General features: G+C 51.1%; 10 protein-coding genes and 2 non-coding genes across 12 annotated transcripts; 5 read left to right on the top strand and 7 right to left on the bottom strand.

Annotated features, from left to right (window-relative positions):
• Nucleotides 1-64: 64 nt before the first annotated feature.
• Nucleotides 65-1,299, top strand: LRP88_03210 (carbon-nitrogen hydrolase family protein; the record flags this gene model as incomplete). The annotated part of the gene is made up of 2 exons (XM_083239838.1): nucleotides 65-1,127; nucleotides 1,199-1,299. 2 exons carry the CDS (start codon nucleotides 65-67, stop codon nucleotides 1,297-1,299), a joined length of 1,164 nt encoding a protein of 387 aa, XP_083104968.1.
• A 144-nt stretch (nucleotides 1,300-1,443) lies between these two features.
• LRP88_03209 (uncharacterized protein) lies at nucleotides 1,444-2,123 on the bottom strand (the record flags this gene model as incomplete). The annotated part of the gene is made up of 2 exons (XM_083239837.1): nucleotides 1,444-1,470; nucleotides 1,542-2,123. 2 exons carry the CDS (start codon nucleotides 2,121-2,123, stop codon nucleotides 1,444-1,446), a joined length of 609 nt encoding a protein of 202 aa, XP_083104967.1.
• A 561-nt stretch (nucleotides 2,124-2,684) lies between these two features.
• Nucleotides 2,685-3,067, bottom strand: LRP88_03208 (uncharacterized protein; the record flags this gene model as incomplete). The annotated part of the gene is made up of 2 exons (XM_083239836.1): nucleotides 2,685-2,971; nucleotides 3,019-3,067. 2 exons carry the CDS (start codon nucleotides 3,065-3,067, stop codon nucleotides 2,685-2,687), a joined length of 336 nt encoding a protein of 111 aa, XP_083104966.1.
• A 733-nt stretch (nucleotides 3,068-3,800) lies between these two features.
• On the bottom strand, nucleotides 3,801-6,724 carry LRP88_03207 (HET domain-containing protein; the record flags this gene model as incomplete). Its single annotated transcript, XM_083239835.1, has 5 exons — nucleotides 3,801-4,009; nucleotides 4,065-4,206; nucleotides 4,918-6,338; nucleotides 6,388-6,531; nucleotides 6,688-6,724. 5 exons carry the CDS (start codon nucleotides 6,722-6,724, stop codon nucleotides 3,801-3,803), a joined length of 1,953 nt encoding a protein of 650 aa, XP_083104965.1.
• A 536-nt stretch (nucleotides 6,725-7,260) lies between these two features.
• Nucleotides 7,261-11,355, top strand: LRP88_03206 (uncharacterized protein; the record flags this gene model as incomplete). The annotated part of the gene is made up of 3 exons (XM_083239834.1): nucleotides 7,261-7,324; nucleotides 10,361-10,427; nucleotides 10,758-11,355. 3 exons carry the CDS (start codon nucleotides 7,261-7,263, stop codon nucleotides 11,353-11,355), a joined length of 729 nt encoding a protein of 242 aa, XP_083104964.1.
• A 187-nt stretch (nucleotides 11,356-11,542) lies between these two features.
• On the bottom strand, nucleotides 11,543-13,582 carry LRP88_03205 (uncharacterized protein; the record flags this gene model as incomplete). The annotated part of the gene is made up of 6 exons (XM_083239833.1): nucleotides 11,543-11,627; nucleotides 11,678-11,929; nucleotides 12,008-12,283; nucleotides 12,333-12,715; nucleotides 12,763-13,282; nucleotides 13,341-13,582. The coding sequence occupies 6 exons, from the start codon at nucleotides 13,580-13,582 to the stop codon at nucleotides 11,543-11,545; spliced, it is 1,758 nt and encodes a 585-aa protein (XP_083104963.1).
• Nucleotides 13,583-14,029: 447 nt separating this feature from the next.
• On the bottom strand, nucleotides 14,030-15,091 carry LRP88_03204 (Gfo/Idh/MocA family protein; the record flags this gene model as incomplete). The annotated part of the gene is made up of 1 exon (XM_083239832.1): nucleotides 14,030-15,091. One exon carries the CDS (start codon nucleotides 15,089-15,091, stop codon nucleotides 14,030-14,032), a length of 1,062 nt encoding a protein of 353 aa, XP_083104962.1.
• Nucleotides 15,092-15,646: 555 nt separating this feature from the next.
• LRP88_03203 (general substrate transporter) lies at nucleotides 15,647-17,440 on the bottom strand (the record flags this gene model as incomplete). The annotated part of the gene is made up of 5 exons (XM_083239831.1): nucleotides 15,647-16,556; nucleotides 16,614-16,759; nucleotides 16,808-17,169; nucleotides 17,224-17,329; nucleotides 17,384-17,440. 5 exons carry the CDS (start codon nucleotides 17,438-17,440, stop codon nucleotides 15,647-15,649), a joined length of 1,581 nt encoding a protein of 526 aa, XP_083104961.1.
• A 556-nt stretch (nucleotides 17,441-17,996) lies between these two features.
• On the top strand, nucleotides 17,997-19,212 carry LRP88_03202 (Gfo/Idh/MocA family protein; the record flags this gene model as incomplete). Its single annotated transcript, XM_083239830.1, has 2 exons — nucleotides 17,997-18,694; nucleotides 18,747-19,212. The coding sequence occupies 2 exons, from the start codon at nucleotides 17,997-17,999 to the stop codon at nucleotides 19,210-19,212; spliced, it is 1,164 nt and encodes a 387-aa protein (XP_083104960.1).
• Nucleotides 19,213-19,308: 96 nt separating this feature from the next.
• On the top strand, nucleotides 19,309-19,424 carry LRP88_03201. Its single transcript, XR_014475158.1, has one exon. It is a non-coding gene; the product is annotated as a 5S ribosomal RNA (ribosomal RNA).
• A 244-nt stretch (nucleotides 19,425-19,668) lies between these two features.
• Nucleotides 19,669-19,750, top strand: LRP88_03200. The gene has a single exon. It is a non-coding gene; the product is annotated as a tRNA-Gly (tRNA).
• A 55-nt stretch (nucleotides 19,751-19,805) lies between these two features.
• On the bottom strand, nucleotides 19,806-21,301 carry LRP88_03199 (uncharacterized protein; the record flags this gene model as incomplete). The annotated part of the gene is made up of 2 exons (XM_083239829.1): nucleotides 19,806-21,211; nucleotides 21,271-21,301. The coding sequence occupies 2 exons, from the start codon at nucleotides 21,299-21,301 to the stop codon at nucleotides 19,806-19,808; spliced, it is 1,437 nt and encodes a 478-aa protein (XP_083104959.1).
• Nucleotides 21,302-21,372: the final 71 nt, after the last annotated feature.

Here is a 21,372-nt window from a genome sequence, read left to right as displayed (position 1 = left end):
AATACACTATCCACTATATAGTTCCACCTCTTGATACACATATAAACTTTACAAGTCATTCGCCATGGCAGTACCAATTCGAGTTGCCGCGTGCCATGCCTCCCCCGTCTTCCTCTCGGCTCGGGACACGACGTCCAAGGCCATCTCGCTTATTGAGAGGGCAGCCAAACACAAAGCAAACCTGGTTGTTTTCCCAGAGACGTACATCTCCGCATTCCCCATCTGGAGCGCATTGCGGCCTCCTACCGAAAACCATGACCTGTTCAAACGAATGGCACTAGAATCCGTTTATGCCGATGGAGATGAGATCCAGGCCATTCGCGCAACGGCAAAGAAAGCTCAAGTCATGGTCAGCATTGGCATCTCAGAGAAAGTCCACTCCAGTAGCGCCACCTTATTCAACTCCAACGTCCTGATCGGGAACCAGGGTGAGGTTCTAGTCCATCACCGGAAGCTCATGCCTACGTTTTTCGAAAAGTTGACCTGGGCACCTGGAGATGGGCATGGACTGAGGGTCGCCGAAACGGCTTACGGAAAGATTGGGAATTTGATATGCGGCGAGAACACGAACCCCTTGGCTCGGTACTCGTTAATGGCACAGGGGGAACAAATTCACATTTCTACTTGGCCAGCGATATGGCCAACTCGAGTTCCAGGCATCGGTGCTTCAGAAAGCCAGAACAGCGATGACGGGCAGTCCAGCGTGGCGAAAGGGGTCAACTACGACAACGTAGCCGCCAACAGAACTCGGGCAGCCGCCCACTGTTTCGAAGCCAAGTGTTTTGGTGTTCTCTGCTCGGGGGCCCTAGGAAATGACGCTGTCGAGATCATCTCAGAGGGTTCTTCTCGCCTGCGCCAAGCTTTGGAGCACTCGCAGCGCGGCGCAACCATGTTCTTGGATCCCACTGGAGCTCCCCTGCAAGGGTTTGTGGCGGACGGCCAGACAGAGGAGCCTACCGATTTCCTACAGAGCACAGAAGACATTCTATACTGTGATATGAACGTGGAGGATTGCATAGAAGGCAAGCAGTATCACGATGTCGTGGGTGGATATCAGAGACTGGACGTGTTTGATTTGAAAGTCAACCGTACCCGTCAGTATCCAGTGACTTTTACCGAGGATGTTAGTGAGAGCACACCACAGGACCAAAGGATTAATACTGAGGCAAAGAATCAAGTCGAGTAGTTACATAGGAAGAAGTAGTATCTGATCACCCCCTTGGCACTTCGTTCCGGACCCATTGCTCAAACGTAGTCGGCTCCAGCTGGCTCTTCAACCATGCCAGATCAGCGCCATAAGCTCTCTCACCGATGAAGCCAAACATTGTCCTCAAATCCTTGACCATCCAAATGATGAACATAGCCAAAAACCCATATGTAACAGGCACGCCCTTTCCGGTGTGTCGAACAAAAATGTCGTCGATGTCCTTGAAGCTAAGCTCATCACTTGCGATCGAGAGAGCCTGATTCCTAATACCGGTCCGGTCAGGTCTGACCAAGCCTTCAACGGCCCATCTTCCAATGTCCTTGGTCACGGTGACCTGCATTCTCTTGCCCTCCATATTCTCCCTCCAACCTGTCATGCAGAGCTGACCGGGGAAGCCCCACCAGGCATTGTCGGCGAACCAGGTTGGTCGGAGGATGGTGTACTCCATCTGGCTGGAACTACAAACATTTTTCAGGTGCTGTTCGATGTGAAATTTGTCGGAAAAGGTCTTGCAGTACGACGGGTCTCTGTCGCTGAGTTCACGTCCCCCGCGGTCGACAGAAGAGTAGACGAAATAGGGGACGCCGTTGGAAGCGGCGGCATCAATGAATCCCTTTGCATCGCTCAGTTCGGTCGGTCCATGGGCCTGTGCGAGAAAAACCCCGATTTTGCGTATGATGTTCTTGTCCAGATGTTGAAAGATGGCCTCAGGGTTATTTAGGTCGCCTGGGACAATGTTGATGTCGCTGTACTTCTCACAGAGCTTGACAGCTCCCGGCCCAGTGGCGTTTCGAGTGATGGTATAGACCTTTCTGGATTCGATCTTGAATTCGGGGTGGGATAGGAGAGCATCGACTGTTGCGCCGCCTTGACGGCCAGTGGCGCCAGCGATAAGATAGTATTCTGGCGGAGACATTCTGTGCCCTTGATGAGTGCCACGAAACACTAGCTGCGCCGGGCTCAGTCATATTTATACAGACGTGAACTGTGTTCTCTTGTCGCGTTATCTGCTTTCCTTGTGATGCCTATCAGCTGTCAAGCCTCTCATCATCACGACTGCGAATGTGCATGATGGAGCAGGCTGTTGATGAGCGTCCAATCAGGACTCATGGTGATTTAACTCACCTTCGTCTATCGAGATTGATAAAGGGTCAGCAGAGCCGCGCGCGAAGCCGCATCGAGGTTGCGCGCGCGAGATCTGACATCATCATCTTCTGACACCGCGCGCGAGAATCCACACTTTGCAACTTGGGGGGCATCGGCTTGATTTGTAACTACCGCGCGCTTACTCTCGTTCCAGCGTATGTCCACATGTCATATTCCCAGCTCACATGTTATTCCCTTACTCCGATCATGCAAATCTTCCACAGATATAGATCCTCGAAACAGTTGTGTGCCAAACTCCCCTATCGTTAATCCTCCTGCGTGTGCAATGTTTGCCCCTCCTTGAGTCTCAGGCACATCCTGGCCATTAGGATTAAGAGGCCGTGTTGAGACGGCAAACTCGGAGCCGGTTGATGAGTCTCTCCTTCAGAAGCGTCTGAGTCTCTTCGAAGAGAATCTTGTGGCCTTCGAGAAGCTTGCCCTGAGGGTCGTCGGCTCGGGCCTTCCATTCGAGGTGGATGAGGCAGCTAGGTCTGTACCCGCCGAGTTCGGACCAGTAGAGGCGGGTCACGTCGATGACAACGGCGCGGATGGTTTTATCGTTCCAGTAGACACAGAACTCGATAGCTGGGATGTGGGGGAAGAGGATCCGCAGGTTCGCTATAGAGTCAGATGTGTAATTGGCAGCTTGAAAGGGCTGTTCCTACCTTGCGTCAGAGTGCGAAGAGCAACAGCATCCTGATATTCGCTAGCCATTTTGTCTCGATTTTCGTTTCGTTGCTGGTTCACTGCTTGGTGAGGCTCGAAGGCTGTTGTGTGGATGTAGGAAGAACTGTAGATGCAGTGTTGAAGAGGGGGTTCTTCAGAAGAGTGCAAGGACTCGAACTTCGAGGCCATCAGGGCATGAAAAACACCTAACCCTAACTGAGACATCCGTGCTTGTTTGCCAGCTATTGATCTGCGTTTGGTTAATTTTTAGAGGCGTCAACTTAACTCGGCATACAGTGTATCCTGTCCCCAAAACGCTGCGCCCCTGGTGGACGGTGGAGGATAGCTTCGTGCTAGATGGATCGCCGCGGGTTTCCCACGCTGTTCCATGAGGCATTCTGATCTCTCCAAACATTCTGGCTGATTCTCTCTGACCACCTACTGGGTGGCCAGGTTTTTACCTGACCTAACCCTTTGCCGCTCCTTGGGCATTCTAATATGGAGACATCACGCATAACAAACCGACCATCTGTCTCGAATCATTTAATTTTGATTTTGATAAAGTGATGAGATGTTTATTTCAGCTTGCTCAAGCTATTAATGACGTCCATGCGCTTTAATCCCCCATTTGAGTCCTCGAAACCCAGTTTGGTACCAGATCAACCTGCTGCACTGCTTCATCCATCCCCCGTTGACACACTCTTCATCCCAAAGAGTACATGACATGATCAGTCGAATCCTCAACTCATGCCTTTCTGTCCACTGCAAGTCGGCGGAGACTTTACAGGTGGTAGCGGGTGGTGGCGAGAACCATGACCTCGCGCAGGATGCTGACGAGGGGGATCTCGAGGTTGGGGCCCTTGGGACCGCGGAACAGGACCTTGTTCTGGCGGAGAGGATCGTGGATGACACACGCGTAGTAAACACCAGGACTCTCCATGCACAAGAGGACCTCCATGTCAGAGCCTGGGTACACGACACGCAGGTTCACTGCGAGGCAAGGTTAGCGGGTGGTCGGGGGAAGGCTTTTCTGCCCTAGACTTACTGAGGATCATCTCTTGGAGGGCCCGAATCTGGTTGGGAGGAGTAGGAAGCATGAGACCTTCGTTATTCATCGTCATGATGTTCTTTGCGAGTTGCGTAAAGGTTGGTTTGGGTGACTTGATGTCTTGCGAGCGGATGATACGCTGTGAATGATGAGGGCGAAGGCGAACGAGTGTGAAGAAGAAAAGGTTCACTCGAGTGGGGGTGATGATGAGGAAGGAAGGAATTAGAGGAGGGCCAGCGAAGCTTTGGTTTTTTACTCTCCCACCATCGCCTAAGGCTTAGGATGAGGATGTTTGTGCGTCTGATATCCAAGGGGGGCTCTTTCCCAGGCGCCTATTTAGGTCCTTTGTTCTGTTCTTCAAACGACCAGGTTTGCTTTTGAATAATGCCTTTAATAAAAGTAATACAAAGGAAACAAATATTCTTATTGCCATAAAATTTCTTTGATTCTTTGTTTAGTTGAATCACTGACCCGTCAAGCGTCCTTGGACCTGAATTCCAGACTGACCATCACGGTTCAGCGCACAAACCAACTCGGCTAGGTCTACTCTGATGACCTCAATTCTCTATCTTATCTCTACAGAACGCTCTCTGCCCTCACTGTAAAAACCCCCAAGAGGATCAACTGGTGGGGGACGGGAACGAACGACGAGTGTACCGATCCTCTCGAATTGCCCAGATTCGCCGACTGCTCTCAGCACCAGGGAAACCAAGTGGTCCGTCGGCCCCTCCTGAATCACGCTCATTCGAATACATAGGACCTCTGTTTCTGGAAGAACTTGGTGAGGACCTTTGTGATCCAGCTGATAATCGGCGTGCATCATTAACCGCAAGGTCGGCGAGAATCTGACATAGTAGGAGCCAGATCCCCATTTCGTTTCCTCTCCGACATCGCGTTCGATTATACCCTCCGCAGCGAGACCCGTTACTTTGATCGTCCCTCCATTCAAGTGTCCAAACTCGTCGATACCGGCCGCGTCAACATTCCAACTCTCAACCCTACTGAGGTGTTGCCAAGGAGGCCGATCCTCATCCGTCACTGTCTCATCGGGGTTCCAGAATACGATGCTGTCCCAGTAAAAGACGTGTGCCTCGACACTTGCCCAAGACCACGTCGGCGCCGCCAGGGGGTCATGCCTCGGCTTCTTCTCCCCCTCGAGTTCAAGAACAGTCCAGATGAGGTCGTCGTTCAGAGTGTTCCCCCACAGGCCTGCGACGTATTCTTGCTTCCGGGAAGCCGCCATCTTCTTGGCCAAGCCTCCAATAGCAGGCAGTCTGTCTGAGGGCTTGGTGATTCCGAGGAAGGTGTATTCGTTGACCATGGTGCGCCAGATGCGAGCCATGTAGTAGGCGGCGTATTCGTGCCACTCTACGCCTGGTGCAGTTGTGAAGAGTGCTTCTGCATAGAGGAGCTTCATGAGGCCTGACGGAGCAATAGAGGAACCATCATGGGCTATACCGCCACACTCGCACTGCATAGCCGAAAGACATTCGAAGAATAGTTCTTGGGGGCCGAAGTGTATCACACGTGGTGAAAGTAAACGCTCTTGATAGACCCAAGCTCTAGTCAGGAGTGGGTGTCGAGCTATGGTTCCATGGCCTATCAGACCAACACCGGCGCCGGACCGGTCGGGTTCAGGAACAGGATCGAGGTGATGGTCGATCCGCTCTCTAAAGAAGAGGCGGCACTCTTCTCCCTCTGGAGTCTCCCCAGACACTTCAAAGTCGGGCGTGTCTGTGTAGAGGCCACCTTTGCCGTCTGGCGAATGTGTAGCTGCAATGGCTAGGTATGCTTTGGAATAGATGGACGACATTTTGGCCGACTCGATCTCCCAATCTGTTCGGCTGTCCTGGATGATGCACAAAGAGTCGATCCAGATGTAGCGAAGTCTCAGTTGCCTTGTCAAGAGTATCGCGTCTTTAAAGGTATTAGACAAGTCTTGTATATCGATTCCTCGTTGCCGCTCGCGCAAGGTGTCCTGAGTTGTCTTGATGATCTGCGTTAATCCCCAGCAGTGACTGAGGCAGATGTATTTGGCCGATTGGCCATGTGTCTCTAGGAGACGAATGACTCCATCTGCATCGCCAACGTCAACGACTCGTCTGGGTAGCTCGGGGTCCTCTGGTTTGATGTAGTCTACATGTTCGCTATCGTCTACACAGAGCTGCATCCAAGACTTGATCATCTCGACTGCGTCAGGTGAGTCTGTCGCAGACGATGTACGCTGGGAGACTGGCATGGATTCCCATGCATCAGGAACCGGACAATCATCTAGATTATGAGTCAGCCTAGGTATCAAATCCCATTACGAACTACTCACCTTCTTCAGTAGCAAACAGCCCAATATCAAAAAAGGTACCGTCTTGCATCAGAAAGCTGACAACCTTGTCCACCTCAGCATCCTCGTCCTCGTAGTTCGGGTAGAAGAACCTGATGTTGAAGCTCTCAATCTGTTCCTCGTCCACTCCACGTTGATTGAAGCACCCTCGACAACCGGAAACCAGGATCTCGCAGCAGTGACATTTCTTTGCCGAGGTTTGCAAGTCATGCCAAGAGAGATCTCGTGGGACGTGCTTTCGGCTTATGCCCACTGGAGCGTCCTCTTCAGGGCGTAACTTACCCACTCCTATGAAGTTGTTGCATATGCTGCACGACATTGAGAACGAGTAGCGAGTTATGCAGTCTATTTAGGTGAATCGTCGTTGTGCAGTCTCAAAGCAAGCAGGGAAGTTTTCGTCTAACGCTCTGCGCTAATTAATGACAATGAACTCGCCTATCAGGTATCCTTGTAGCACAGCTGACATATGACTGGGGTTTCTCCACGCATCAGTGAAGGCATCAGCTTGTTCCACGAAGACTCTGTTCGAGCTATCTACCTCAAGTAAAGAGAGCTAGAAATGCCAGACTGCAATTCCTGCTACTCGAGTGAATTTAGAAACCATAAGGGATCTCTTTGTCTTTTTCATTGTAATTAGACTTTTTGTGGAGCTACTATTATTTTCAAAATGGGCACCCGTCTTGACGGGAGTTTGAGTTTGCAAAGATAGATTGGCGAAACGCCGTTCCAACGTGCACCCTTTCAATATGACCGCCACGTATTCAGGGCACTTGTTAATGTGACCTATTGATAGACAAATCCTGATACAACTGATTGCTAATCTATAAAATATTCGAATTTGTAATATTTTGCACTATGGATTCAGACAAATCCTTCGCTTTGCGACTCTTGGCTCTTGACAAAGCATTCAAGGGATCAGGTGAGCAGATTATTGGCCATTGCGTTCTACCTGCCATGATGGAGCCTGATCCCTGCTATCCTCGAAAACGTTGCGGAGTTGCATAACGTTATGCGGCGTTTATACCTGTAGTTATTAGCCCATTTGTAATCCCCCCTCTTTAGCTCGACGATAGTACAAGGATATATACCTGTGCAATCATGGGCTATAATTGATGAAATAGAAATTCAATCGGTCAATTTCATCTACATCTTTCAGCGAATCATCCACCATTAACGTCACTGTAGTCGGCGCATCTGGCGAGACTGGCCGCTCCATCATCGATGGGCTCCTAGGTTCATCCACCAACTTTGTAAGTCCCGTCTATACCACTGCAAGGCTGTCACTCACATATCGACCCATCCAGAACGTCACTGCGATTGTTCGACCAGCCTCGATCAGCAAGCCCGCGGTCCAAAAAATCAAGAGCCGAGGCGTTTCCATCATTGCCCTCGAGCTTGTCAACACCCACGAAGAGCTTGTAAAGGCTCTGACAGGCCAGGATGTTGTCATTGTGGCCCTCGAGCCCTTCTCGATTGAGTCTCACCTCGCACTGGCATCTGCCGCCAAAGATGCTGGAGTCAAGCGTTATGTCCCTAGCGCCTTTGGGCCAAGCTGCCCTCCCACGGGTGTGATGATGATTCGGGAACTTGTACGTGAAGGCCGTGAGCTCTACTGTCTCATCTAACACCACATAGAAAGAACGTGTGATCAACCACATCAAGAAGATCTACCTGCCATACACCGTCATCGACGTTGGCATGTGGTACCAGATCGCCATACCACGCCTACCTTCCGGAAAGATTGACTATGCTCTCACGTATTCGTCGGATCAGGTTGCCGAGGATGGTCAGAGAGCTTCGAGCATTACGGACTTGAGGGATATTGGCAAGTACGTGGAGCGGATCATTACGGATGAGAGGACTCTGAACCAGTATGTGTTTGCGTACAATGAGGTGTGGACTCAGAACCAGATCTGGAACCACCTCGAAAAGATCAGTGGTGAAAAGATTCCACGAAGCCCGGTAAGTCAGACCGTTATCCAAGTCTTGTTTAGCCATTATGCTGATTCAGCTTCAGGTATCGAAAGAAGACATTGAAGCTACTATTGCTGCCGCTCAGACAAAGTACGATGGAGGGGACAAGTCGTACCAGGACCTTCTCGGCTTTGTCGTGCCCCAGTACTTTTACAGCGAGTGGCACAGAGAGGACAATATCCCAGAACGTGCCAAGTACCTGGGCTACCTCACCACAAAGGATCTGTACCCAGATTTCGAGTACACCAAGTTCGAGACATACTTGGACGAGTTGGTCAAGGGTTCAGGAGTTCCCGTGTACGCAAAGAGTGATTAGATAAGCGAATTCCGGATTGAGGAGAAGGAAATGAGATTGACGTCATCGTGACGTAACGGACTAGCCCGTCGTGTCGTGATGGCACTAGGTACCGAAACACAATTGATGGAGGAGAATTCTTACGCGATCACGAGGTTCGCGTTGCTCGCTACTTGGCGCGACCCGAACACTTGGACCCTTAATCTTCCCAGATCCTCCTCCCTTCTCGCTAGATCTCTGTGCAATGCAATGGCACCGTCGTCCCGTCCCTTGCTCCCAAGGCCCACGTCGGACAAGCCGAAGATTGGCAGCAGAACCCAGGGTCCACCCCTTTTCAAGCCCCCCAAGACTAGAACGGCATGTCATCACTGTCGGAAACGCAAGGTGAAGGTCAGTCGATCAGTCTATTGGTCCAAAAATGGTCTCCAGGGGGCTAGTTACGCATGCCATGCTATGGATGAGGATGGGATCGGATGCATGGGCGGGCATCGGGCTGAGCTGACACTGACCTCTCATAGTGCGGCGGCCAACGTCCGACCTGCCGGGCCTGCATCCAGCGGGAGCTCAAGTGCGAGTATCCCGTAGAGAAGAGCGAGGCCGTTGAGGTCAGCTTTGAGTCGAGGGATCTCGTCGCGCGTCTGCGCAGCCTGCCGTATGACCAGGCTCTGGAGCTCTTCCAGCAGTTACGTGAAGGGCAAGGATCTTCGTCTTCGGCTGCAGGAGAGTCGAGCACACCTGTGAGCAGCCAAGGGTCAAGTATCCCGCCGTCCATACCGGCCATGACCATTATCAGGAGTTGTATGCCTGGGACCCCAAACTCGCTCGAGTTTGAGCTTGCTATCAGACATCCTATTGCGTACCCAACGTTATATCCCATACCTATTGGCTCCCTCCCATCTGAGCGCATGATCCGGCCAACCAGAGCCATCCAGTCGCCGTCAACGTCTCCTTCAGTAGAGTCAGACGAGTCCCCTCGAAAAGATACCATCTCACCTACGTCTAGTTTCTCCGTAGCCCAGCCGCCGACACTACTGGTTCACAGCGGCCTTGGGCAGCTCGACATCTCCTACTGGACGGATGTGCCCATTAGCAATGAGCTGGCTGCGCGGGTCATCTCTCTCTACCTCGAGATAGATTACCCAGTCTTGCCCCTATTTCATGCCGACCTCTTTGTCCAAGATCTCGTACAGCGGCGAGGATATTTCTGCTCTCGCTTCCTTGTTTCCGCCCTTCTGGGTTGGGCTTGTGTAAGTACTCCCCCATACACTGCCCAAGCCTAGAAACGCGTCCGATACCAACATAACACAGCAAGCGTACACTGCCCTGAAGCCGGGGATCTCCGTATATAGCGTCGAATTCTTTTCCGAGGCCGAGAGATGTCTCGCGGCTATACCGTCAGCCAACACGCTCACGGCTGTCTCGGCGCTGCAGTTACTCTGTATGACTGCTGTGACGCAAGGTAGGGATGACGTTGCTTTGAGATATCTTCAAGAAAGCGTCAAAGTTGGCAGGGCGATGGGCTTGTTTGGCGTCCAGCCTGGGAGGCCCTCGGCAAACAGCTGGCTGGATGGTTACCACGATTGGCGCATCGCCGCGTCGTATACGGCATGGGGAGTATTCAACTGGGTCTCGTTCGTCACCCCTAGCCAAGCCGATAAGCGCTAAAACTGATGCATGAGAATACAGTGTTCACGGCCTTCACTATCAAAGAGCAGAAATCGAGATTCCTCCACAGCTCCCGATGCCGGGCGACGTCGAGTCCGGCCCAACTATACGGGGGGGCTACTCTGCCCAGCTTGGTCCTACGAAGGACACATTCAGGGCTTGCTGTCAGCTCTGGGTCATCTTTCATCAGGTACTCTGGTCATATTATGGCCAGAAGAAGACCGGGGTACCCTCACAACGTGTTCCGATCGAGTTCGCCGAAGGGATATATCGTCGACTATTAATGTGGGCAGACGACTTGCCTTTGGACCTCGTACGAAACGAATTGAGTAATCACGGAGTCATGATGATGCAGTATGTCTGACAATTACGTTCTCCGATTGCGGACGATGATCTCAACATGCTGACCTTGGCATAGCATATACTTTCACGCCATCGTTACCGATGTATTCAGGCCTCTTCTCGTCGAAGCCGAAAGCAGCAAGCCCCTCCGCCTAGGCTCGTTCACGGCGCCTCGGGCAACTCCAGAAGCCGCGTACTTGGCTTCCGTGAACCAGTTGAAGCGTTTACTACTCATGTATCGGCTCAACTTTAGGACAGCCATGTTCTCGGTGGTCTGGCAAACAGGCCTCATCTACGTTGCCAACGCTATGATGAGAGAGGTGAAGACTGGTAGTAACGAATGGCGTTACTACCTCCACCTCTGCATGGCCGGGCTGGAGGACCTTTACGCCTCCTACAGGGTGTTTGGGTCTATTGCAAAGGCCATTCTAGGTATAGCGATTGAACACGGGGCCCTCAGACCCTCTGAAGCACGTCGCATCACGAACGAGTTGGAGGACCTGGGTCGCCACCACACGGTCTCCAAGCCGTTAGGCGATGGGCGAGAGGTGGCCAACTGGATCATTGATCTGGATCTTGCCATGACGGACCCTGAGGCCGCGCAAGGCAGCAACCTTGCAGAGAAGTTTCAGGAGCTCATTATCGAAGACCCCTCAGAGGAGAAAAAATCTTAAACTCTTGGCGCTCTCCATATTCAAGGCTCGATGTTGGTCTCTGAGGGGATTAGAATTGGACTGCGTGATTAGATACATGATCCGAGTTATTTTGGACATCAGCAGATACCCTATTTACATAGAATCCCTTGCAACGCTCCTCAAGATGTTGTCTAGGACGTGCTCAGCCCATTGAAGGTCTGGTGCCTCAGTCGACCACCGATGTATCGTCCACCGCGCCACCTCCAACGCGTCCTTCCAACGTTCTGGCATCGGTATCCTCCCGCTCTTGGCTGCAGCAAGCAATGTGAGAGCCCTCGTAATACAAGAACGCGCGATGTACCAAGTTCCATGGTGCCGGTTATGCCCAAAAATCCGGAACAGGTGCTTAACGGAGAGTTGGAGACACTTTTGGGCCAGGGGAAGGGCCTCATCGTAGTGAGGATCGCTGGGATTCTGGTGGATGACGTAGAAGAGCAAGGGTCTGTGAATCCATTCTCGGCAGCTAATCTCTCGGTTCTTGACAAACTGCGCGAGCTCGTTGTTGGACATTTCATCATCCTTGAGGTCGATCTGGGGTGGGATGTGAGAGTGCCTATCCCCTGTTAGCTTCATCTTTGAGATTCAGGGGTTCTCTCACCAAATGTCAATCTGTTCACTAAAGTCCTTGCACTGCTTGATGGTATCGCCAATGTTGTCAATCCAGCCTCTTTCTCCGTCGCGAGCCATGACGGCCAAGACTCGATTCATCATTCTTCGGTATGAGATCTCGGCTAGATAGTAGAACCAACTCTTTTCTTCTTCAGGTACGATGTCGTCTTGGAGAGTGTCTAAAGCTTGGTTTTGAGCTGTTGGGGAGGCTAGTTCTGTAGGAGGGGAGGGGAACATGTCAGGATAGTCGCAGTGTGCGATGCCACTTGGTGGGAGAGGTATCTCTAGCCTCAACTCGCTACATGATGTCAGTCAGCCTTGACATGATATTTGAATTTTTGACTTACTATTCTGACTTGACACAAGACCAGTATAGCCTTTGCTCTAGTCTATGGGTCTCGCGAGATACAGCGTGGTTTTCCGGCGATCTTCTCTGGCTGCGTAACCAGAGGAGGTTGCGAAGGTCGACGCAAGCACGGTTAAAATGAGACCATGCTTCAAGCGGTCGAAGGCAATACATCTCGTATACGCCACAAAAGAAGAGGCATTGAGTGTTGAGTAAAGAAGGCTGCAAAAGCCCCAGCCGCTTCTTGGCAGCTAGGTAGTATGATGATGCGGTATCTTGGTCTACGTAGGCAGACATGGAGGATCTTATGGACTCGGGTGTGCTGTTGATTCCAGGGTCAGTCTGGAAAGGTGCTGCGAGACATGCAAGAGCGCAGGATATCAACTGAAAACCATCAGCAAGGGCTTCGACAACGTGTCAAGGGGACATACCACAAGGCACGATGGTCCGTCCCACCTGGGTCCATTCTCTGCGGCGTCTCTGACTTGAGCTTTATAGTCTGCCACATCCAAGATGGGGTTCTTCACGTGTACATAGGCCAAGAATTTCTTGGAGAGAGGTATGAAGTCGTCTTCTTGGACGCCCCTACCCAGGGAGCCGGTTCTTATAGTCTCAGCCTGGCCGCTGTCCTCTTTTGCCGACTCTAAGATGAAAGAATGAACATCAGGGACCAATCCCTCAAATATTGGCCAGTGTAGGACTCCCTCGCAGTTGTTAGCTGTCGACGGGAAGCCAGGGATATCAAGTGTCTGGAGGATGTCGATCTCGGGGAGATTGGTGGTAGTTTCAGCAGTAGGAGCAGCAGAAGTCAGGAAGTTGACTGACATGGGAGCCTCTGAGACCTGCTGTGAAACTTCTGAGGGTTGAGCGATGACAGCTAGAGGTCGAGACTCCAAGAGTGTGACAACATGGTTGAGGCGGTCAAGGATGGTCAAGCTGGCTGGATCGAAACTGTTTGTGAGTATCAGCAAAATGTAACCACCTTTGATAAGAATCTAGAAACACTGACGTCGAATAGTCCGATGTTTCAGGACCAGGGTATATGCATTGTGCTCCATTCTTAGAACAGAAACCACAAGCCGGCCGAACATTGTCACACTTTGTCTTTCTCAACCGACAGCTCTGGCATGCCGTCACGGCGCGCTTTCGCTGATACATGGCCGCTGTGCGTGGTCTCTTGTTGCCCTGGCCCCCGGCGGCCCCGGACTGGGCCTGAGGCGCTTGATCTGCTCCATCTCTGTAGTTAAACATGGTGCAGTCTGAACAGGGAGATGAAGAGTCGGGGAGTAGCGGAAGATGTTTCTCGATCTCGGGGCTTGTTCTCTGTGGGGAAAAGCTAGTTTTGCGGAGGGGAGTCATGTCTCGGGGAGTGTCGGAGATAACTCCAGTGCGGGGAAGTTGGAGGGTCACGAGAGCTGAAGAGCAGGCCCTTGCAAATTTTAGGTGTAGACTAAGTGCGAATAGCTTCATGTTGTGGCTGAAATTGATATTGATGGATTTTGACAAGTCAGCTGAGGCTGCGTTTCAAAGAACTAGGTAAACAAAGATGGTGTTCAGGAGACTGTTTTTGCTGAGTTGGTCTAGGTAACGCTTTATGAATATATCATGACCGCATCTTCAAAAAGCCCCAAGTTACAAAGAAATACACAGAAAACACCATTCAGATGTTTTCAAATTTATTTATGTACACTAACTAATCTAATCCTGAGGAAACTTGGCGCCGCCCTGCCTCCTCACTTCATCCAAAATCTCCAACACACGAACCGTCTCAGCCCAAGGCATAGTTTCACTCTCAGTCCTTCCCGCCGCAATATCAATCGCCACAGAGTCAGCCTCCCAGTAGAAGCCCTTGCCCGGTCGCTCAAAGTCATACTTCTTTCCCTCGGACTCTTCGTTCTTGTACACTGTGAATGAAACAGGTACAGAGCCTGCCGGACCCTCGACGATGATGTAGCCGCCAGTTCCTTCAACACGGCAGAAGCCGGTAGGAGTCTTAACCGATACGTTAGACGTCAAGATTCCCTGTTTTCCATCTGGATACAGCAGAATGATTGAAGATGCATAGTCGACACCATCAACCAGAGTCTGAGCCGCCGCAATCTTTGGTGTCTGCGCCTTATCACCAACTCCAGGATCGAGATTCAGAAGGCCCCACGTCAAGCTGTAGATGCCAATATCTAACAAGCTTCCGGCTCCAAGGGCAGGGTTCTTGAGTCGTGACTCAGGACCTAGGGATTCGAGGTGCATGTTCATGGCAAAGTCACAAAACACGCGTACGACATCGCCAATGACCTTTTCTTCGTGGACGAGCTTTTGGAGAGTCTTGACCAAAGGGAAGAAGCGTGTCCACATGGCTTCCATCACAAACAGACCCTTTTGCTTGGCTGCCTCAAAGACTTCCCTAGCGTCTCTAGCATTAAGAGTAAAGGCCTTTTCGCAAAGAACATGCTTGCCCTGAGCGATTGCGTCAAGGCAGTTTTGCTTGTGAAAAGCATGGGGAGTTCCGATGTATATGATGTCGACATTGGGATCCTTGTACGTCTGCTCGTAGTTGCCATATACTGTAGGAGCTGGGCTTTGGCTTGAAAGATTGGTCTCGACGAACTTTGTGCCCTTTTCGACTGAAGATGATCCAATGGCCTGGATGTGGTGTGTTGCCTGGGCGTTATCCCGCTTGAGGGAGAGATCCCCCACGAACCATGACGAGATGAGGCCGGTTCCAATGATTCCCCAGCGGAGGGATGGTTTTTGTTGAGACATGATGAAAGGTATGAGAGGTTTGACGGAATGAATGTTTAACGTGGGATCAAAAAAGAGAGGAGGATTAAGCGTATAAATAAAGAGAAGATGGATGAATAATTCAACTGTCGTCGGCTATATTAGCACCACGACTTAACGCCGACACTCCCCGATAGCTTCGGCACTTCCCCTAATCCCCACTTCCTGTCAGTTCAGGATCGAAAGGTTACCCACAAACTACGGTTGATCTACGGACTCACGTCGGCCTAGAGATTTGATCTTTAAATACAATACACCTTGGTTCTTGTTATTGACTAACGGGATTTTACTTGCGATGCCGACGGTCCGGGATCCCATGGGAAGTCCAGTAAGATGCATTTGAAACTCCAGCCACGACGAAACGAAGCAACTATCAACAATAAATGTGATTACAGAAAGGTAATTTTGCCTGGATTGTATAGTATATCCTAAGCTGTGATGCCTTGTATGATTGCAAGAAGGCTTGTTCAACTATCTCCCACACCACTACACACAACCACCATGCGTCCTCATCTACACAAACCACAAACACCTCCCTTAAGAAACAACCTCAAGCTGCTTTGCCTTTCCATCCTTCTCCCGAGACTCTTCCTCATCCACGCCGGACTCAACTTTGGCCAGGCGGTCATGGTCGTTCTGCTTGCCCTCAAAGACCTCCCTGATTTCCTCGAGAGTGTGGCCCTTTGTCTCAGGGAAGAGGAACCAAATCACAACAAACAAAATCGCCAAGATACAGCAGAAGACAATGTAGTACTTCCAAGCGATGGCCTTCATAGCAATCGGGTTAACCTGGTTGCCAACAATGAGACCGGTGAAGGACGAGATGTAGGTGATTGAGAGACCGCGGGCACGGAGGGTGTATGGATAGATCTCGACAGGATAGGCCTGGAGAAGGGGCGTCCAGGCAATATCGTAGAACAGGTAGTAAATGAAGATGAAGGCAACAACTGCCCGTCCCGTTGCCTCGTTGTGCGTGTTGACGAAATGCGAAGTAAGGCCGGTCCACACAACATAGGCAGCTAGCATTCCAGCCGTGGAAACAAGGAAAAGAGTGCGACGGCCGAGTCGATCGACCATGAGTGCTCCAAGGAAGGTAGACGCAAGCCAGTTGAAGATCTGAAGGAGACCGTTGATAAGCGTCTGGTCCTTGACCTTTGTGATGCCGATGGTGTTGAGGACGAGAACGAGATAGTAGCTGACGACTCCCACGCCGTTCCACTGTGCGAACCAACCGACGATGACAGCGATGAGAGTACGTCTGCGGTTGGCGGGTGTGCGGACCAACTCGACCCAGGAGGTGGCGGAGAGGGCTTCGGATTCTTGAGTGATGACCCTTTCAATCTCGTCCATTTCAAAGTTGACAAGGGGGGAATCGGCATCGCCGCCAGCGTGATACTCTGCGAGGACCTTGCGGGCTTCTTCCTTGCGTCCCTGAGAAACAAGCCATCTGGACGTGTTAGTTGAGCTATGGTTCTGAGCGGGCAGAGTATAGGGCAAGGCATACCTTGGTGACTCTGGGAGAAAGTACCAGGCCAGAAGCTGAAAGGCCGGCAAGGCTCCCTGTAGGAGAGATGGGATTCTCCAGCTCCAAGTCGACTGGATCTTGAATGTGCCGTATGTGCACCAAGCAGCAAAGATGGATCCAAAGTACTGCAGAGTGTAAGTACGCGCATGAAACTGAAATTGCAATAAACTTACAAAGAAGGTGTTGTATAGAGCAGTCAACTTTCCTCGCTGGGTTGGATACGCCAGCTCAGTAATAATGATGGGACTAGGCTGGCTGATGAAACTCGTAAAGAAACCCAGAAACGCTCTGGCAATGATGAAGCTGTGGATATCCTTGGAAAGACCTTGGAGGATGGCAAAGGCAATGCAAGTGATAAAACCGATGAGCATGGGCAGCTTTCGTCCCCAGCGATCGCACACATAAGACACGACAAATAAGGAGACGACCTTTCCGAGGGGGTAAACAGAGTTCATGAGACCGAGGAGGGCTCCCTCTGGGTTGTCAAAGTATTGACGCCATTGGGGGAGAGTCTGAAGTCCATTCATCATCGAACCTGTCAAGATGTTAACATTGAAGACTCAAATATCAGTCAATAGGTAGACTATACCATCGTAACCAACGGACGAGGCAGAGAACAAGGGGACCAAGAGGCATAGGTTGAGCTTCAAGATATGCCAGGTTCTGTACCACGGCTTTGGGTTTGGCGGTAGAACCTGTTTGAGATTGGGTTAGAGCTGGCCAACAGTTTGTGCTTGAAGATTGCTCACTCGGGAGAGTTCTGAGCCGACGGCATGTTCGGCCTCTCTCTTGCTGAAGATGCCCATGATTCCCAAAATTGAAGAATTTTTTGCAGAAACGAATAGAGGGCCTGACACTTGGAGATGTGCTTGAGGATCTCAAAACGAAGGGATCCGCGTCTCAATTTATCACCGTCGATCTCTCATCCAAATGTACCCCAGACCAGTCCAGATCTTGCTAACCGAGAGCAACCCTTTCCTCATGACCCCATGGGGAAGAACCAACAGAGCGCACATGGTAGCAACGAACCAAGGGGGCTTCGTGAGGGGCGAGTCATTATTCCCTGTCCGCGGAGTATCGGTAACGACCTCTAGCGTCGGGGAGTGTCGGTATGCGGGGATGACTTTGCCAGGTCGGCTGTGGGGGACGGGATTGGGTGTTTGGTGCAGGGAGGGAAGAGGAAAGTAATCAGCGAATTATACTGATGAATAAATGTCTAGCAATCTCGCATTTGCGAACTTGCTTCTTCCAAAATCACATCTGCCTTTTAAGAGCCTGAAAGTTATACTCTGGCCAAGTTGACAGAATCATCGGCTCCCTTTCAAACCTCCACCAGATCCAAGTCCAGAACGCTCAGACACAATGGGCAGCATTCCTACCCGTCAGCCTGAGAGCTCAGAAGGCGACTCTCGCATCCTGCGCGTTGGCATCATCGGCTGCGGGGAAATTTCCCAGGTCGCACACATTCCCAACATCAATTTTCTCTCCCACAAGTTCCAGACGACCTATCTCTGCGACATCTCCAAACAAGCACTGGCCCATTGTGCCAGAAAGGTCCAAGGAGGCACGCCAAAGACAACCATTGACCCCTCGGAGTTGTGCTCCTCTCCAGATGTTGATGTAGTCTTGATCGCCAACGCAGACGCGTATCATGTCGAACACGGCATCATCGCTCTTCAGAATGACAAGTACTGTCTCATCGAGAAGCCAGCAGCCCTCTGCTTCAGAGACTTGGACAGACTCGTCCAAGCTGAGAGCACCTCAAAGGGCAAGGTGTTTGTCGGCACGATGCGCCGCTACGCAACCGCCTTTATCGACGCCGTAAAGGAAGTCGGAGGCATGGAAAACATCCAATATGCCCGCGTCAGGGATATCATTGGACCTAACTCGGTCTTTGTCGATCAGTCGGGTACTTTTCCTCAAAAGTTTAGCGACTTTACTGAGGCTGATGGCGAGGATCGGTTGAAGCGTGAGACGGACATCCAAGAGCAGGCTCTTGGGAAGGAATTTGACGTTCCCATCACGCCCAAGTCCAAGAGGATGCTTCGTGTGCTTGGAGGGTGAGTTCCACTTATTCTCGAGACGAGAGATGGCTTGCTAACAATACTGTAGTCTTGGAACACATGATCTCTCTGCAATGCGAGAGATTCTTGGCATGCCCAAGCGCGTCGCCGGCGCCTGTCTGACCTTCCCCGGTATCTTCAGCGTCCTCTTTGAATACGACGGCTTCCCCGTCTCGTACGAGTCAGGACTCAACGGCGTGCCGCAGTTCGACGCACACATCGAGGTCTACTCACAAGACAAGATTGTCCGCGTCAACTACGACTCGCCCTACGTCAAGGGTCTTCCCGTGACTTTGACGATCCGGGAAAAGATTGGTGACGATGGTTTCCAAGAGCGGGTCATCAGAAAGACGTACCAGGATCCTTACACGTTGGAGATGCTGGAATTGTACGACTGTGTTATTGGAAACAAGACACCCAAGACGAGCGCGGCCGATGCGCGAAATGACATTGAGTTGTTCCGAATGATCATCAAAGCGGATGAAGGAAGATACAAGGCCGAGTCGAGTTCCTAAAAATTAAATAGATAGATCAAAGGGGGGCATTGGCCCTGGTTTACATCACCCTGCCACCTCGTGAATATGAGCCCTTCCACCACCAACTTATGTCACATACGACCATACCCACTGGAGAACTCGGGATCCCGTCCGCTCTCCCATAGATAAGCCAGTGAGGGGCGGATTAGTAGTTGGGTCGGTGACGACCAGCGAATCCCCGCTGTTGTATGTTTTTTGCTCTTATCGATGATTTTCTTTTTGGTGTTGAAGTCCCCGCGTCGCGCAGCAATATGCCCCTAATGCCTTTGCGTATATTTAAACGTATCTTGTTCTTCTGCGGTTAACACAGTTGTCTCCTGTTCTTGATATGTACTCACTTGAGCATCCCAATCAGTTGAGAGGAGGCGTCTTGAATTCTCGTAGACCACCTCTCCACCACAACCCACCATCAAGATGGGTCTCAACACCATAACAGCGTAATTGGTTTAGTGGTAAAATTCTCCGTTGCCATTCGAGTAACGTCGGGGAGCCCTGGGTTCGATTCCCAGATTACGCATTAGAACGGGAGTTTCAGACTTTGGGATGGTTTCTTTTTGGTGGTGTTCTGGGCGTCAAGGGACTGCCCAGTAGTCGCTCGCCGCATAGGCGTACAAGCACTCACTGGACTCCTTGCTAATCCGGGCTAAAATCGAGGAAAACCACTGCCGCTGTGCTGGTTCCAACGTGTGCAAACCTGAGGCGAGTGACAAGGGCCAGACAACGAGACTAGCCAAGTAGGGTTGGAAGTCATCATTCGAAGACTCCACGCTTCCTTTTGGTGTCTTGCGAATACGCCCCAGACAGAAGGGCACAAAAGATGCGAGAGAGTCGGCTGATGAGCCAAGACAGGTCAGACATTCGAGTGTTTCCGTTGAGTTGAGTTGCGGTGCGAGATGAAGTATTTGGAGACGAGTGTGAGAAACCAGCATCTGAATAGCGTAGTATTCGTTCCACACTGCAGTGTATCCAAGTTTTGCACAAGCCGAGACGGTTTTGGAGTAGAAATCGGCTTTTGAATGATCGCAAGGCTCTGGCAGAGTGTGTTTGGTGTACGACCACTTGCTTGGAAGCCGGGTAGCCCAGCTTTGAAGCCCCTGGTCAAGTATGCGGAAATCGTTGATCAGGCTGTCGACCTTCTGAGAAACCAATGTTCCGTTCTGGGATGATTGTTTCAGTTCCAGGTACTTGCGTTGCAGATCAATAAACTGAATCGTCAAATGATCAAACTCCAATGCCAGGTCCCTCTCACCAAACACGCCGCCATCCGCTAACCAGCGGGGAAGCGGTTGCTCGCGTAACAAACAAGACTTGATCAGCTTCCTCCTTGTCTGCCTTATGATTGCTGTCGGATTGTAACAGTGTCGATCGTTGAACCAGATTTTCAGAATTGCTGCCGCGCCATCGATATGGAACCATACCTTGACCTCCTTGAGAGGCTCCAAGTCGGCCTCATTGCCGTGGTTTTGCACAAATGCCTCGTATCGGGCCATGAAGTGAGCCCCCAGTAGATACTCGTCGATCTCATCCGAGCTTGGACTTCCACTGCTGAGGCGTGGGATGCGGTTCTGCATGTGTCGAAGCAGACTCAGGTATGATTCTGACGCCTCAGCGGCAGCAAGTCGACAGTTTTGAAAACGAGCAAACACCGAAAGTGCCACAGTGAAAAATGCCAGGTCAACGATAGGTGAGCTTTTCCCTTCCACCTTCCATTCGTGAAGGCATTCAGCCCAAGTCAAGGCCACGTCGGGCATGTCCTGGAATACTTGAAAGTGATTCTGGACATAGTACGCACGGGCACGTGTCTTGAGGTCGACATTGGAATTTATGGGAACAAGACTAGCCCGGGGTCCCCTCGGTCTTCTCTTCTCTCCAGCGGCATACTGGTTCTCAATGTGGATGGCGAACTGCTGCTGCTTGGCAGCGTCGGCCTCGACGCAAGTTCGATGAGATTTGATGCATTTCTGACAAATGGGCTTTGCTCCGTCACACTATTTTTCTATTAGCTTACCAGTTGAAATTTGAGGCCAAATCTCTTACCTTGATACGCCGCGTCCTGCAGGTTTGACATGATGAGTTTGATTGCATACTCAAGTTTGTGTCTGTGATAAGAGGAAGGTTGTTTGAAAGTCTCCGAGATGT

This window comes from Fusarium phalaenopsidis (assembly GCF_050370095.1).
Source record: "Fusarium phalaenopsidis strain FUZ10S chromosome Unknown contig_32286, whole genome shotgun sequence".
Taxonomy (NCBI): domain Eukaryota; kingdom Fungi; phylum Ascomycota; class Sordariomycetes; order Hypocreales; family Nectriaceae; genus Fusarium; species Fusarium phalaenopsidis.
Note: the sequence above shows the minus strand (reverse complement) of the source record. Positions and strands in the feature narration are given on the sequence as shown.